Source organism: Globicephala melas, chromosome 15, assembly GCF_963455315.2.
Source record: "Globicephala melas chromosome 15, mGloMel1.2, whole genome shotgun sequence".
NCBI classification, from domain to species: Eukaryota; Metazoa; Chordata; class Mammalia; order Artiodactyla; family Delphinidae; genus Globicephala; species Globicephala melas.
In genome coordinates this window covers 63,394,935-63,408,678 of record NC_083328.1, presented here as the reverse complement: position 1 = coordinate 63,408,678, position 13,744 = coordinate 63,394,935, and the positions used below count along the sequence as shown (strand labels likewise).

The 13,744-nt window shown below is 42.9% G+C and overlaps 1 protein-coding gene across 6 annotated transcripts in view; it reads right to left on the bottom strand.

Annotated features, from left to right (window-relative positions):
• Nucleotides 1-13,744, bottom strand: part of PHF20 (PHD finger protein 20) — a 133,333-nt gene that overhangs the window by 37,062 nt on the left and 82,527 nt on the right. For 5 of the 6 annotated variants that reach the window (XM_030830718.2, XM_060284680.1, XM_060284682.1 and 2 more), the window contains one exon: nucleotides 6,548-6,826. The exons of the other annotated variant lie outside the window; for it this stretch is intronic. In XM_030830718.2, coding sequence (XP_030686578.1) covers nucleotides 6,548-6,826 — 279 coding nt within the window. The remainder of the gene's footprint in view (nucleotides 1-6,547; nucleotides 6,827-13,744) is intronic. 6 annotated transcript variants of the gene reach the window in all.

Sequence of the window (13,744 nt, the reverse complement as noted above, 5' to 3'; positions counted from 1 at the left end):
TGGTCTAGTTTGCTTCAGCCTGGGAACTGCTGGCAATCTCAGCAATCAGGCCTGGGAGAGCTGTGAAATGGTCTGTGTCCACCTGACATGGGGGCGTAGGGGTCGGGGGGGAAATGTCCCTTCCTGGCTGCACAAGCCTGCTCTCCATCTGAGAGGGTACAGGAATGACCAGGCTATACCCCAACGTGGGTGAGAGGCCTGTGTGGTACACTGAGCCACCAAACTGACCGGTTTTACGAAGGACCAGCAGGGGGGTAACAAGTTAAAACACAGGGATTTGAAATACCCTTCTGTTCCCCCTAAAGCATTTTGTAACTGTCCACCCCTGCCAGCCTGGCGAGTATTCCCATAGCAGATCTTGTTATTTTAAAACCTGTCAGGCACATTTCCCCAATTCACCAAGGGACTTCCAAACCCCAGTGAAAGGGATCCTTCTGTATTGAGAGAGAATTTTAGAAATCCCATGTCGGTATATTGGTATGAGACCCAAATGTAGTACATAAAAATAGAAAATCACTCACTCAGGTTTCTTCATTTTATCAACATGGCAACACCTTGTCTATCGGTTTTGCAGCTTATCAGAGGTCAGATGAGTTTAGAACTCAGCTCTCTGACCGCCTGGGTTAATGTTTTCACTAAGATAAAGACGTAGTATTTATTAAGAGTTTACTGTAGGCCAGACACTGTGCTAAGCATTTTACATTATGTCATTTAATGTAACGAAGTTCTGAGGTAGGTACGTATCCCCATTTCACAGATGGAGAAACTGAAGCTCACAGTTCTTTGCCCGAGTTCACAGAGGAAGCAAGCGGTGGAGGCTAGATTCAAATTCAGGTGTGCTGACTCCAAGCCTGCTCATATTACTCAACACAAATCAAGACCCTCAAGTATAGTTAATCAGGAATTCCAAAACCAAACAAGAGGTCCGCACACCCTCTTGTGCGGGAACACCCACCCTGTACTCAGGGCAAGGTGCCTCCTCGGACAATTACCATGATTATCTGTTATAATCACCATTCGGATAAGGAAACAGAACCCCAGCACCCCAGGAGTCTCCTCCCTGCCCTACTTTCAGTCATTCATCCACCTACCCCCAAGGATAACCACTGTACTGACCCCAAACATAACAGATTCATTTTAATCTGTTTTTGAACCTTATATACATATCTACCATATCATATATATGAGTTTATGTTAGCTTCGTTGGCTCAACATTATATTTGTGAGATGTTGGTGGGTATAGCTGTAGCTCATTCACTCACTGCTGTATAGTATTCCACTGTATCAAGACACCACAATTTATTTACTCGATTTATTCTTCACACATTTATTTACTGTGAATAAACACTTGAGCTGTTTCCAATTTAGGGCTCTTAAGAAGAGTGCTGCTTTGAACATGTGTGCACGTTTCAAAATAATTTTCAATGCCTAACATAAAGACCTTCCCAGCATTTTCGGGGGGGCAAGTAGTTTAACCTCCATGTTACATACTAGAAGATGAGGGATTTAATCAATACCACAGAACTTTGAGTGGCAGAGCTGGGTCTCAAACTCAGACCTTCAGGCTCCCCGACCACTGCTCCTTCCTTCCTTCCACCACAGCACTGAAAAGGGAAGGAGGAGGGGAGGGTGCAGACTAAAGTCAGAGGTCAGCTGACCAGAGCCAACCAGCAAGCCAGGCCAATCCACAGAGATAGGGGCTCAGAGAGAACCGTCCTCAGAGCAGACCAAATCCCTCACATCACGGTTTCCTCTCTCAGGCTGTCCGAGAATGGCGCTGCGGTGGGAGCCCAGCAGAAACAGGGGAGGTTTGTAACAATTACGACTCTCATTTAAAAGGTACAAAACAAACGTTTTTCTCCTTGAGGAAAAACAAGGAGATAATCACTTCAAATTCCTAAGATTGGGCAAACTTATGTCAGATAATACCAAAAGCTGGTGGGGATATAGACAAATCACAGAGCTGACAGGAATGTTGAAGTCAGAACCACCATTTTCAAGTACATTCTGGTGCATTAACTAAAACCCTTCCATCTAGCAATTCCTCTTCTAGGTAAATACTCAAAAGAAATGATCACGCACAGGGGATGTGTACACAGGCAGTCCCTGAAGCATCATCTACAAAAGTATAAAACTAGAAACCTCAATGACCCTGAGTAGGAAGGGGTTAAATAAACTCTGGCATACATAACTATTGTTTAAAAAAAAAAAGTTACACCTACAAGGGGGGATGGGCGTGCCCAAAACCCCACAATACACCAGCTGAAGAATCAACGAGATCCACCTACAGGTTTCAACCGGGATGAAGACGAACATAATGCTAAACAAAAAGCAACAAGTTCCAAAAGAGTAAGTATATGATACTATTTATACATATTTTTAAAACACATAAAATACTCTATCATTTACCAATATAAATGTTAATAACACTCGAAAATACTATATGGAGAGGAGGGATAAATTGGGAGACTGGGACTGACATATACATACTACTTTATATAAAATAGATAACTAATAAGGACCTACTGTATAGCACAGGGAACTCTACTCAATACTCTGTAATGGTCTATATGGGGAAAGAATCTAAAAAAGAGTGGATATATGTATATGTATAACTGAGTCACTTTACTGTACAGCAGAAACTAACACAACATTGTAAATCAACTATACTCCAGTAAAAAATTTTTTAAATACTATACATTATTTCTCAACATATATGCATGTATTGGGGAAAGCATAAAGGGAAAGAAAGGAAAAGCAATTCAGGGGGTTTGTACCTCATCCTAGTGTTTTGTTTCCCTTAAAAAAATCTGAAGGAAATATGGCAAAATGTTAACATTTTTTAAGTGTAGGTGGGGGTTAGATGCATACATGTTTGCTCTATATAATCCTGTGTACTTTTCTATATATTTAAAATATTCCAGAATTTTTAAAATAAAAGACTAAAGTCACTACAATATTTTTTACCTATCAGATTAGCAATAATTTAAAATTTGATAATACTGATAAGATTGTAAAGAAACTGGTGTGCATAACCAGTTGGTGGGAGATTACAAACTGGGATAAGCTCTTTGAAAGGTGATTTGGCATCATCTATCAGAAATTTAAATATGCATACCCTTTTCCCAAGCAAATCCCGCCTCCAGGAACTTATCGCATGAATTTATTCATACACAAGAGCAAATTAATCTTCAGGAAGGTTTACTTTGCTTTAGCGCTTGGTAAGAGTGAAAAAATCGGTGAATCATAATTTTCTGTAGGAAAATGTTTAAAGTCCAGTACACCCATACAATGGAATAATGGCCACTGTCAAAATGAGGTAGAGCCACATTATCTATGCTGACATGAAATGAGGGCCAAGGTATCTTTAATGAAAAAAGCAAGCTGCATATGATACCAACTGTATAAAAAGATATTTTCTATTAGACATATAAGAAATGTGCAGTTTGGATACGCACAGAAAATATCTGAAAAGTTATAAAAGAGTTTGTTAAAAATAGGTATATCTGCAAGGGAGGTGGGGCTACCAGTGGGAGGGAGGCTTTTCCCCTTAGTATTCTTTTGTATGGATTTTACCACAATCATATATCACTTTTATATTGGGTGTGTGTGTGTGTACAAAAACTACAGATTCTGAACTTAGAGCCACTGAATTGGAATGCTGTAAAGCTGGGTCCAATAAATCTGTTTTGTTTTTTTTGCGGTACGCGGACCTCCCACTGTTGTGGCCTCTCCCATTGCAGAGCATAGGCTCCGGACGCGCAGGCTCAGCGGCCATGGCTCACGGGCCCAGCCGCTCCACAGCATGTGGGATCTTCCCGGACCGGGGCACGAACCCGCATCCCCTGCATCGGCAGGCGGACTCTCACCCACTGTGCCACCAGGGAAGCCCAAATCTGTACTTTTAACAAGTCACCCAGTGACTCCCAGGCAGCTGAGTTGGCCACTGCTCCAGGTGAGACCTGGGCCAGGTGACACATGGAGGGGAGGAAAGGATCTCATTGACAGGTCTCTCTCAAGTTCTCAGAAATAAGCTTGCCCCCAGAATGAACCATGTACTCAATGGCAGAGAGATATAAACTTATCTAAAGGACACAGAATGGCCACCAAAGCCAGTGGGACTGGCCAGTAAGACATTATGAACATCCCTAAGGAATCAGTGGCCCTAATAAAACAAGCACTGCCCAGGCAAGAGGATGCTCCCACCTAACAACTGAGCCTGTCCTTTCTTCTTTGTGCCAGGAATACCCACAACCAAGAGCACCAGGCAGAATGAGACCTAGGTTTCCTTTTTACTCTCCAGAAGGGAGGCAGTCGATAAATAGTCGTTGAATGAACAAGTCAATCTATCTTAGCCTGAGGCATTTCTAACTCCAGTGCTCTGCTCCAATGCTCAATAAACAAGGTCTAAGCTAGACAGAGGAGTTTTGATAGCTGTTGGCTTCGTTTTAAATAAATAACTGGCACCTGGCATTGAGCATCATTTACTGCTATCTGATTCAGACCACCCGGCTTTGAGAGATATCCATCCACTGGTGGGTACCTGAGCAGGACTCTGGTGAAGTCACTAAGGTGGAGAGTGCTGCCATGCCCTGCAGCCCACATGGGGAGCCCCTCCTGGGTGACTACTGGCCAGCTGGCCTTCCTCAGGCAGCTCCTTTTAGCTCAATACTTGGGCTCGCCAAGTGCACAGCTAGACTGCCTACAGCTAGTCTACAGCTAGTAATCGAGCTGCGTGGGCCAATTCTGTGGCCACCAGCCATATGCAGCTACTAGCACCTGAAATGTGGTTAGTCTGAACTGAAATGTTCAGTAAATGTAAAACACATACTGGATTTTTTTTAAAATTTATTTTATTTGTTTATTTTTGGCTGCGTTGGGTCTTTGTTGCTGCGGGTGGGCTTTCTCTAGTTGTGGTGAGCAGGGGCTACTCTTCGCTGCAGTGCGTGGGCTTCTCATTGTGGTGGCTTCTCTTGTGGAGCAGGGGCTCTAGGCACATGGCCTACAGTAGTTGTGGCACGCGGGCTCAGTAGTTGTGGCTCACGGATCCTAGAGCACAGGCTCAGTAGTTGTGGCGCACAGGCTTAGTTGCTCTGCGGCATGTGGGATCTTCCCGGGCCAGGGCTTGAACCTGTGTCCCCTGCATTGGCAGGCGGATTCTTAACCACAGTACTACCAGGGAAGTCCCACACACTGGATTTTAAAGGCTTAATACAAGAAAAAGAATATATAATAGTTTATTAAATAGTAATTTCTATGCTGATTACAAGCTGAAATAATAGTATTTTGGATATTTTGAGTTAACAAAATTTATTAAAAGAAATTTCAGGGACTTCCCTGGTGGTCCAGTAGTAAAGAATCCACCTGCCAATGCAGGGGACGTGGGTTTGTTCCCTGGTTGGGGAACTAAGATCCCACATGCTGCGGGGCAACTAAGCCCACACGCCACAACTAGAGAGCCCATGTACTGCAACCACTGAGCCTGCGAGCTCCAGAGCCCACACACCAAAACTAAAGAGAAGCCTGTGTGCCACAACGAAGATCCTGCGTGCTGCAACTAAGACCCAACTCAGCCAAATAAATAAATATTAAAAAAAAAGAAAGAAGTTTCACCTGTTTCTTTTTACGTTTTAAAATGTGGCTATAAGAAAAAGTTACAGGCTGACTCACATTATATTTCTAATGGATAATGCAGCACATATGACTAAGAAACTGCCACTTGACACATTATGTCTTCACAGCCTGGCTAAGAACTGACCTCTCACAGGGTCAGAGATCACCTTAGTCTGCATGGCCCTGACCTGCTGTCTGAAACCCAACTCTGTACTCCCTTGGGAACACTGTCAGATGTCCCAGGAGTTCCATATACCATCTAATGCCTATGTATTTTAACAGAGAAGTTCAAGCCAAAAAATATACAGTGATGTTACAATTTCAGGTAAAACGAAGCTGGGAAGCTTGTAGAATTTACTGGAAACTCATTAATTATTCTGAAACTCCCAAGAAACATGTAATTTTTCAATTTCTGTAAGTTTTAGAATAAGACGTGAACATGAGATTTTATGGTAACCCTTACTACCACCACTGTAGCTTCTATGTAAAATAAACAGTGTTGTTAGAAAATATCTTCGGTTACAATTATGACAACATTGGACCCAGAAGGAGAATTCCACATCACCTCTTAGTTCTTCTGTTCTGTTAGCAGGGATGGGATGACTGCACCCATGCTGTTCTGAGCACTAGTTCTCCTGCTGGCTTCTAACAGAGCTCCCTTTCCTTGATTGTTCCCACTCCATACCAAGAGTACCAAGACCTTCAGAGGCTAAGTGACTTTGTCAAGGTTAACTTGAGCAGCAAGAGGTGGAGGTAAGAATAAGAGTCAGGTATTTCTACTTCCTCCAAGAAGGCTACAACTCCACAAGGCAATTCCTGAGGATCACTTGTCATTTTCAATTTTGAGGGACTCAACTGGACCAGACCAACCTAACACCCGCTTTCTGTGTCAGCCCTTCATGATACAGATACAACCCAGAACCAAAATGCTTACTTGGGGAACTGGCCGAGACCCGCTTCCTGGTCAGGCTCTCCTGGCTGGCCTTGTCTGAAGCTGAAGAGCCCCTCGTCTGGACATGCCTCTTTCCTGAGTTCTCCTCTGGCTCTGGTGACTTCTCCATTCCGTGGAAATACTTCATGTGATAGTGCAACAGTTTGGCTTTGCGGAAAAATTTTAAACAATCCACAACCTTGCACCTAAACTTGTGATCTAGGTCGACAGCTGGTGCTTTAGATGTCACAAAATCATCTGTTTTCTTACAAGTATTTGTTACTGAAAAAAAAAAAAAAAAACAAAGATCCCTCATGCTTATTCGAACTATTACAATACATGCATTAACACAACACATGGCAACAGAGAGTGAGAGAGCAGCATGCATATGTAGACGGAGACATCAATGACTACCGCTGTTTGAAAGAATGGTGTAACTTCAGGGTAAATAACAGAGACTCAACTGTGATTCATCTTTTGAAAGAAGAGATCAACTTTTTTTTTTCTTTTTTAAAGGAGCCACACAAGTTCTCAGGGTTTCAGAAGAACAAGGGAAAATCCTAAAAAAAAAAAAAAAATCAGGGATCCAACCTAGCACTTGTTATTCATAGGTTGGACCAGATTCAGACTTTCTACCATCCCGATACCTTTGTGTAGACAAGACTAGAGAATATTCTGGTGGGATCTCTTTATGAAACTGAAAGGATCTTACAATGGTTTTTGCACAAGGAAAGTAACTATTACAAAGCTTTTAGTATTGCGCTTTTGAGATTTCACTACCGTGTACTCTGATCAAGAGGATTCAGAAAAGAGGAGGAAAAAAAGACAACCAACTGAATGGAGCTGGAAGGCATGTGGAAAACTTGGAGAACTCAATGATCAAATTCAAAGAGAGAAAAAGAAGTCTGACACCCTCTCCCCAAACCAAATAAACTGAAGGCAATGGTCTGTCATGAATCAATGACAAAAAGTAATGCTGTCACAAGGAATTCATGAGTGTTAGAAACTCCGTTTATTGAAGACTCCCTTCACAATGCCCTCACCCTAATGAGAGCAATCACCATAAACTCAAATCACTCCCACTCTACAGATTAAGTCACCCAGGAATATCCTGAATGGACAGAACTTTCTTGAGTGAATCAAATTCTTCCTAAATGCAATGACACAATTTCCATTAGAAGTGAATAGCATGCTGAACTTTTGGTAAATATTATGATTACTTTTTCAAGTCTATTCCATAATCAGAAGGAATAAAAAAAATTATTAAGCTCAATCTGAATCATCCTCTACCTTTCAAAATCAGCACTAGGGTATGATTATAAAACTGGTAGGCTTGGGACTGATGGCACAGTGATTAAGAATCCGCCTACCAATGCAGAGGACATGGGTTCCAGCCCTGGTCCGGGAAGATCCCACATACCGCAGAGCAACTAAGTCTGTGCGCCACAACTACTGAGCCTGCGCTCTAGAGACCATGAGCCACAACTACTGAGCCCCGCACACTTATAGCCCGTGCTCCGCAACAGGAGAAGCCACTGCAATGAGAAGCCTACACACCACAACGAAGAGTAGCCCCCACTCGCTGCAGTGAGAGAAAACCTGCATGCAGCAATGAAGATCCAACGCAGCCATACATACATACATACATACATACATACATACATAAAACTGGTAGGCTTGATGATCTGATGGATTCTGTTACATAGGCATTTAAACAAGTAACAAATTATATACACATACACATCCCAAAGCATAATGCCTTATATCACTTTCTATCCATGTCAAGAGACATAACAAAGAGGTTCAAATCAGATACAGTTAAGAAAAAGTAACATGAAATGAAATGGAATACATACTTCTCACACAAACAGTTGTACAGGAAAAACAAAAAAGTCAGTGAAGAAATTCAAAATTCAAACCTCCAATACATCCTAAAATTCTTTCTTAAAATACAAACAGTTTCTGTGGAATTTCCTCCCCTTCGGCCTATTAAGTTGAACCATACGAATTTGCCGTTTTTGTAGATTAGATATTGGCCATTTCATATGGTCGAACCTAATAGTTCCCTTTCCATCTGACACTGTTTCAAAAAATCACTGCAGAAAACTCCACTTACCACTGTGTGAAGAAAGCTAAGGTCCGAGGAGGTCAGAGAGCATCAACCCTGCCTACTATCACCTGAGGACCTCAGCAGTCAAGTTCAGCTACAGTAAACTCAGCCATCCTTTGGCTTGTGTTTGAAGCCCTGTTTGTGATCAACTTATTTATAATAGAAAAGAAGAATGCCAAAATACAAATACCTTTGAATTAAAAAAAAAAAGTTAAAAATAATGAGAACTTTGAACCAATTCCATGAAGAATTGCCACTCTTTCTATTCAAAACCTTTGCACCCTTGTGTACACACACGGGCCATTTGCATAAGGCAAAGACAGGATGGTGGTTAAAAGTGTGGGCTCTGCAGCTGGACAGCCTGGTTCAAATCCTGTCTCCTCTAATTACTCCTCCTGCCTCCTCAGTTTCCTCATGTGCAGAGTGGAGATAGTAATAACAGTAACTACTTCACTGAGGTGTAAGAATTAAATGAATTACGTGCAAAGATTCTAGAAAAACACCTGGCACATAATAAGTGTTCCATAAATATCAGCTCTTATTACTATATAGTTATCATTTTGTTCAATATCCTGGGATAAACTAGAATGGAAAAGAATATTTAGGCGTCGGGAAGCGCCGGGAAAAAGGCCTGTGGGCCAACGGGGAACTCCTATCTTCATGGAGTTAAAGTCTTCCCGTCTGAGGAGCAGGCACCCAATCCCGCGCAGGCCCAGCACGTGGACGCCGTAACCGCGCATTTCGGCTTCCCTCCTGCACCCGAGGAGCCCCTGGCCCTGGAAGGGGCCGGGGCGGGCACACTTGCCGACTCCGGGTGTCATCTCTGCCCAGACTGAGGGGGCACGGGGCCCCCAAGAGAGGGCGCCCGGCTCGGCCCGTCGAGTGCTGGGCAGGCTTCTTAGAGAAGAAACCTTCGAGCTGAGGCCTGAGGGATGCGTAGTAGTTCTTATGCCCCAGGGAGTGACGTGGGGTGGGAGAACCTACGTCTCAGATTTTAGGAGCTTTGTACGCCACCACACTGAGCTCAGAGGAGTTTGCATCTGCCTTATTGTTGTAGTGACCCTATTGTTAATGGGCTGGAGACTTTAAAGACGTTTCAAGTGTATCCAGGGTGCTGACAAGACAATGAAGACATCTGGATTTGAGAGTGTGGCCCCGCGTGTGTAGCAGTCACCTTGACCGGGTGTGTAGGGGGCGGGGATAGGGGGATGACCCTGTGGCCACCATCCTGGCAGGAAGGGTGGGGTCCTGGAGGCTGAGATATCTTGCCTGGCTGGAGAGGAATATCCTGGTAGGAAGCGAATCCCCAGAGTTTGAGATGGGAAGAGAGAGGGCAGAGTCAAGGACAACATTGTAGTGCCAAGATTAGGTGCCTGGGCTGTAGCTTGAGGGGTTCTGTCAATGAGACTTAGCCTGAGACTACATTGGGTCTTTGTTTTCAGATAATAGTTTTCCTTTTAATAAAGACCGGTAGAAGTTTAAAAAAAGAATATTTAGAAAAGAATGTATATATATTATTTCAAATATAAAATAATCTTGATAAACAGGCTTATGTCATTTATGGAATGTGGCAAGAGACAGATACTGGGTTGGCCAAAAGTTTCGTTCGGTTTTTTCTGTAAGATGGCTCTAGTTGCACTTGTCTTTAACTTCATACGAAACAATTTTGCTAGACTGTATGTGACAGCTGTCATATCAGCATGCATTAAACAAAAAACCTTATCAAAACTGATGAATTTTTGTGTAGCCATTTTTAATACTGAAGATGGAAAAAAAAGCAACATTTTCAGCATATTATGCTTTATTATTTCAAGAAGGGTAAAAACTCAACTAAAACGCAAAAGAAGATTTGTACAGTGTATGGAGAAGGTGTTGTGACTGATCGAACGTGTCAAAAGTGGTTTGCGCGGGGCTTCTCTGGTGGCGCAGTGGTTGAGAGTCCACCTGCCGATGCAGGGGACACGGGTTCGTGTCCCGGTCCGGGAAGATCCCACATGCTGTGGAGCGGCTAGGACCATGAGCCATGGCCACTGAGCCTGCACGTCCGGAGTCTGTGCTCCACAACGGGAGAGGCCACAACAGTGAGAGGCCCGCATACCGCAAAAAAAAAAAAAGTGGTTTGCGAAGTTTCGTGCTAGAGATTTCTCGCTAGATGATGCTCCACGGTAAGGCAAACCAGTTGAAATGAGGTTGACAATGATCAAATCTAGACATTAATTGAGAACAATCAACTTTATACCATGAGGGAGATAGCCGAGATACTCAAAAGATCCAAATCAAGCGCTGGAAATCATTTGCACCAGCTTGGTTATGTTCATCGCTTTGATGTTTGGGTTCCACATAAGTTAAGCAAAAAATACCTTCTTGACAGTATTTCTGCATGCGATTCTCTACTTAAATATAATGGAAACGTTCCGTTTTTAAAACAAATTGTGACGGGCAATGAAAAGTGGATACTGTACAACAGCAGCCCCCAACCTTTTTGGCACCAGGGACTGGTTTCCTGGAAGACAATTTTTCCACAGACCTGGGGTGGGGGTGGGGGGTGATGGTTCAGGCAGTAATGGGGGCAGCAGATAAAGCTTTGCTCGCTTGCCCGCCACTCACCTCCTGATGTGTGGTCCAGTTCCTAACAGGCCTCGGACCAGTACCAGTCTGCGGCCCGGGAATTGGGGGCCCCTACTATACAATAATGGGGAACAGAAGAGACCATGGAGCAAGCAAAATGAACCACCACCAACCACACCAAAGGCCGGTCTTCATCCAAAGAAGGTGATGTGTATGTGGTGGGATTGGAAAGGAGTCCTCTATTATGAGTTCCTGCTGAAAAACCAAACGATTAACTACAATAAGTACTGCCCCCAATTAGACAAACTGAAAGCAGCACTCGACGAAAAGCGTCCAGAATTAGTCAACAAAAAATGCATAATCTTCCATCAGGATAATGCAAGATCACCTGTTTCTTTGATGACCAGGCAAAACCTTACGGCTTGGCTGGGAAGTTCTGATTCATCCACCATATTCATCAGACACTGCACCTTCGGATTTCCATTATGGTCTTTACAAAATTCTCTTAATGGAAAAATTCCCTGGAAGACTGTAAAAGGCACCTGGAACAGTTCTTTGCTCAAAAAGATAAAAAGTTTGGGGAAGATGGAATTATGAAGTTGCCTGAAAAATGGCAGAAGATAGTGGAACATAAGGGTGAGTATGTTGTTCAATAAAGTTCTTGGTGAAAATGAAAAATGTGTCTTTTATTTTTGCTTAAAAACAAAAGGCACTTTTTGGCCAACCCAATATTATAATTATCAACCAGAGTGAAACATTCCTTTGACCAGCCCTCATAAGCTCTGGCTGGGAGACACATCACTCTGTAAGCATTCAATTTTGTCTACATCCTACTAGAAATGTGAAATCCAAAACCAACCACAAGATTCCTGGCATGGCCATTCAGTGGGATTATTACCCCCACCTTTCAGGACATCTTACTTTCACTAATTCAGCCTCCCCAAAATTTTTTAAAATATTATATTACATGGTGCTGGACAGTACACCAAGCTTGATCCACCAAAATCCTGAACTTTGTCCTGTTTGTCTTTTTAAAACACAAGTGCGTTTCCATTTCCCCCAAAAGTTTTATCAGATTATACGCTGGAAGTTACATTTAACCCTAATAAACTCCATCTTATTATTTTAGTCCAAGAATTTTATAACTCATTTCTGTAATCCTATGTATTCTTAGATCTTTATCCAAGCTGTTGATAAAGATCCAGTAGGACAGAGCTGAGGACAGCCTTCAGAACAAGCTTCAGGCTGACACCAATCAATTAATGTACACTCTGGGTAGAGTTACCTGAACCAACTGAACCGCACCTGTGCAGATTACCAATGCACTCATATATCTATTTCCTCCTTGTCCATAGATAGATTTTAAAAGTGATATGGTCAAACTATCTGCTGAAATAAAGATATACCTAGTCTGACAGTGCTATACTAGACCCCCAAAATTCATATGGTGAAACCTAATTCCCAATGTGATGGTATTTGGAGGCGGAGCTTTTGGGAAGTGATTAGGTCATAAAGGCAGTGCTCTCATGAATAAGACGAGAGCCCTTATAAAAGAGATCTCAGAATTCTCCCTTGCCCGTTCCTCCATGTGAGGTTACTGTGAGAATATAGCTGTTTATGAACTAGGAAGCTGGCCCTCACCAGACACTGAATCGGCTGGCACCTTGATCTTGAACTTCCCAGACTCCAGAACTGTGAGAAATACATTTCTGTTGTTTATAAGCCACCCAGTCTATGGTATTCTGTTACAGCAGCCCAAATGGATTAAGACAGATAGTCTACCAATCCAGTAAGCCTCTCAAAAGGAAATACGTTTCGTTTCGCAGGATAAAAACTCTTCACCCCCAAAAGCAAAACCATTGATTCCTCACAGGTAAGCAGAAAGTGGAAACAGCTGGTCCTCCAAAGGTAAACAAGCTTGGCATTCAGGTGGCCACCTGCCTCAGAGGTGGTACTAGGATCAAAGAGGCTCAGGTAAACAGATAAACTCCCCAAGAGAAAAGACACTACCTGGTGTCACTGTCATGAAGCCCCTGGCCAAACCAAGAGCTCTTTTCAAGATGGCAACGTTAATAAGACAAAATGAGTTGCTGGTTTTTGTCTGAAGGAATAAGAAAGGCTTGAGAATTATGAATCTTCAACCACGGAAGTTCAGGAAGTAATAAGATTCCCCCCATAAACTCAACTCAGTGAAGTATATATATAACTCACTGATATGCAAGCCCTGCTGATTATAAGCCGGTAAATATAACCTACCTTGCAATGTGGAGAAAACACAATCAACACAAGCATCAGGGTGAGACAAGCAGCAAAGAGGGTATAAATTAATTGTGGATAATAGCCTGTGACAAAATCTGATAAATTACACAATTAACCGTAACTTCAGGGACTTCCATGGTGGTCCAGTGGTAAACAGTCCATCTTCCAGTGCAGGGAGCACTGGTTCAATCCCTGGTCAGGGAACTAAGATCCCACATGCTGCAGGGCAATTAAGCTTGCACACCTCAACGAGAGAGCCCGTG